The 2,609-nt window shown below is 33.0% G+C and overlaps 1 protein-coding gene across 1 annotated transcript; it reads left to right on the top strand.

The window, feature by feature from the left end:
• Positions 34 to 2,603, top strand: LOC107646230 (GDSL esterase/lipase At1g73610-like). Its single transcript, XM_016350430.2, has 2 exons — positions 34 to 346; positions 1,776 to 2,603. Exons 1-2 carry the CDS (start codon positions 91 to 93, stop codon positions 2,600 to 2,602), a joined length of 1,083 nt encoding a protein of 360 aa, XP_016205916.1. The 5' UTR covers positions 34 to 90; the 3' UTR covers position 2,603.

The raw sequence follows: 2,609 nt of genomic DNA, 5'->3' as shown, positions 1-2,609 counted from the left end.
TAACGTGTGTATATATATGTAAATATATTTGGAATAATTAATATAATTAAGTTAATTGCTGAAGGAGAAAGAAGAAGGGTGAGAGTGAAAATGTATGAGATGTTGCGTGAGAGAGTGGTGAGGTTTATTGTTTTGGTATTATTGGGAAGCAAAGTTGCAATGAGAGCAGAAGGTGTCGGACAATATCCGGCATTATTTGCATTTGGAGACTCAATCCTTGATACCGGAAATAACAACCTCCTTGCAACAGTAACTAAGAGTAATTTCCCTCCGTACGGTAGGGATTTTAATGGAGGAAGACCAACCGGAAGATTCGGTAACGGCAGAGTCTTATCAGATATCATAGGTATATATAAATATAATGTTAACTATCTAATGATTCTTTCCTCCATATATACGTATATCAATTGTTTTCCGGAATATTATACTTTACTCTAAAGGATTAAATTAATCTTTGAAATATTATTCATTTTTTAAATTAATTTTTGAAATATTTTTTAATTAAATCTGTCTTTTAAAAATTTTAAATTAGTTATATTAGTTTTTTATTATTTTATTTATTTATGGTATTAAAATTTACTAATGTGATATATTGAATGACACTCCAACACATACTTAAAAATTTTAATTGACTATTAAGTATTAACATGATTAATTTCATAAAATTGAGAAATTTCAATGTCTTAAGTTCTCCTCAAAATTAAGTTTTGATTTAATCTAATTTCATAAAATTATTATGTTGATGGTCTATTAAAATTTTTATGTGTGTGTTAGAACGTTAGTTAACGTATTACATTAGTAAATTTTGGCTCTATCAACAAACAAAGTGATGGAATGACTAATATGACTAATTTAAAATTTTTAAAGGATGAATTTGATTAAAAAAATTTTTTAATGACCAATTTAAAAAATAAATAATTATTAATTTATTTCTTTAAGTATTAAAATATTAATTTAATTTTATATATTTAATTTTGTTTATTTAATTATTGGTAGATTGAGTTTTATGTTAATAAATTTAATTTTTTTATTTTTAATTTAATATAACATGTATAAATATCTAAGTTGGGGAAAAAAAAAAAAAAATTTCCACTTTCAACCACAAATTGGTATTCAAGAAGATCGGAAATAGCTATTACTGAGATCAATTTTTGACGTGAGAAAAAAAGGGTAAACTTTCTTTATTTTTCTTTTGTTAACAACCCTCACACTAAAAAAGATTTCCATGTGTAGGGGTGTCCGCGGATCGGATCGGATATGATATCTGCGCTTTTTAGTGCCAGATCCGATCCGATCCGATCCGCAAATATGCGGATCGGATATCGGATATCGGATAGATCCGCATAATTAAACCTTCTCTTTTTAATCATATTTCTATGTAAAAAAATTCAATAAAAATATTTCTTTTATACTTTTAAACTTATTTATTCCTAAAATATTTTTAATCAAACTCTTTCTAAATAACAAAAATAAAATAATACAATATATGAATAATAATTATTAACTAAAATATACAAACAAGTAAATATAATACAAAACATATATATTTATTTATTTTTAATTATTATTGTGCGGATCTGCAGATCCGATACGCGAATGTAGAGCAGATATCCGCGATCCGATCCGATCAATTTGCGGATCAGGTCATATCCGCAATTTTCGAATCGGATGCGGATATTTACCGCGGATCTGCGGATACGATGCGATCCATGAACATTCCTAGCTTTTCCAACCATAAAATAAAATTAACAAAATAGAACTTGTGTTGTACGAAGCTGGGGCTTTGGGAATCAAGGACATATTACCAGCATATCTTGACCCATCCTTGAGCAACGAAGACCTTGTAACCGGCGTGTGCTTTGCTTCTGCGGGAAGTGGGCTTGATGATGCGACGGCCCGAGCACAGGGAGGAGTCTTGACCATGTCGGCCCAGCTAGAAAATTTCAGAGCCTACATTGGAAGGCTGAAATCAGTTGTTGGAGAAGCAGGAGCCAATTCCATAATTTCAAATGCCCTCTTTCTTATCTCTGCCGGAAACAACGACGTTGCCTTCACTTTTAATACCTTGAAGATTGCCATGCCATTCCCTCTTTACACGAATCAATTAATTGGGTGGAACAACGCTTTTCTGCAGGGCCTATATCAACTTGGAGCAAGAAAAGTGTGGGCTCTAAGCACATTGCCATTGGGGTGTTTACCTGCTGGGAGAACCACAGCGGGAGGACCCTTAAGGGTTTGTGCTGAGGCCGCCAATGGAGAAGCACGCATCTTCAATGCCCAATTAGCATCATCTCTTCAGTCTTTGCAGTCCACCCTCCCTGGCTCTTCCCTTCGATTCATTGATGTCTTCACTCCATTTCTTAATATCATACAGAATCCTGTTGCTTCAGGGTTTGTAAACGCTGCAAATGGATGTTGTGGGACTGGAACATATGAGGTGGCAGAGACATGTAATATGCTAGTTCCTTCGTGTCCAAATCCTGCATCTTATGTTTTCTGGGATGCTGCCCATCCATCTCAAGCAGCTTACGAACGCGTCGTGGCTTCTATATTATCATCCAAACCCAAACTTAATAATTATAATGCTTCCACCTATTATTAATTACCCT

Source organism: Arachis ipaensis, chromosome B06, assembly GCF_000816755.2.
Source record: "Arachis ipaensis cultivar K30076 chromosome B06, Araip1.1, whole genome shotgun sequence".
NCBI classification, from domain to species: Eukaryota; Viridiplantae; Streptophyta; class Magnoliopsida; order Fabales; family Fabaceae; genus Arachis; species Arachis ipaensis.
Note: the sequence above shows the minus strand (reverse complement) of the source record. Positions and strands in the feature narration are given on the sequence as shown.

Bases quoted from the DNA above. Each gene is read 5' to 3' on its own strand.
- LOC107646230 (XM_016350430.2), top strand. From the start codon at position 91: ATGTATGAGATGTTGCGTGAGAGAGTGGTGAGGTTTATTGTTTTGGTA. The intron at 347-1,775 runs GTATATATAAAT...TGTTGTACGAAG, and splicing joins AGTCTTATCAGATATCATAG to CTGGGGCTTTGGGAATCAAG.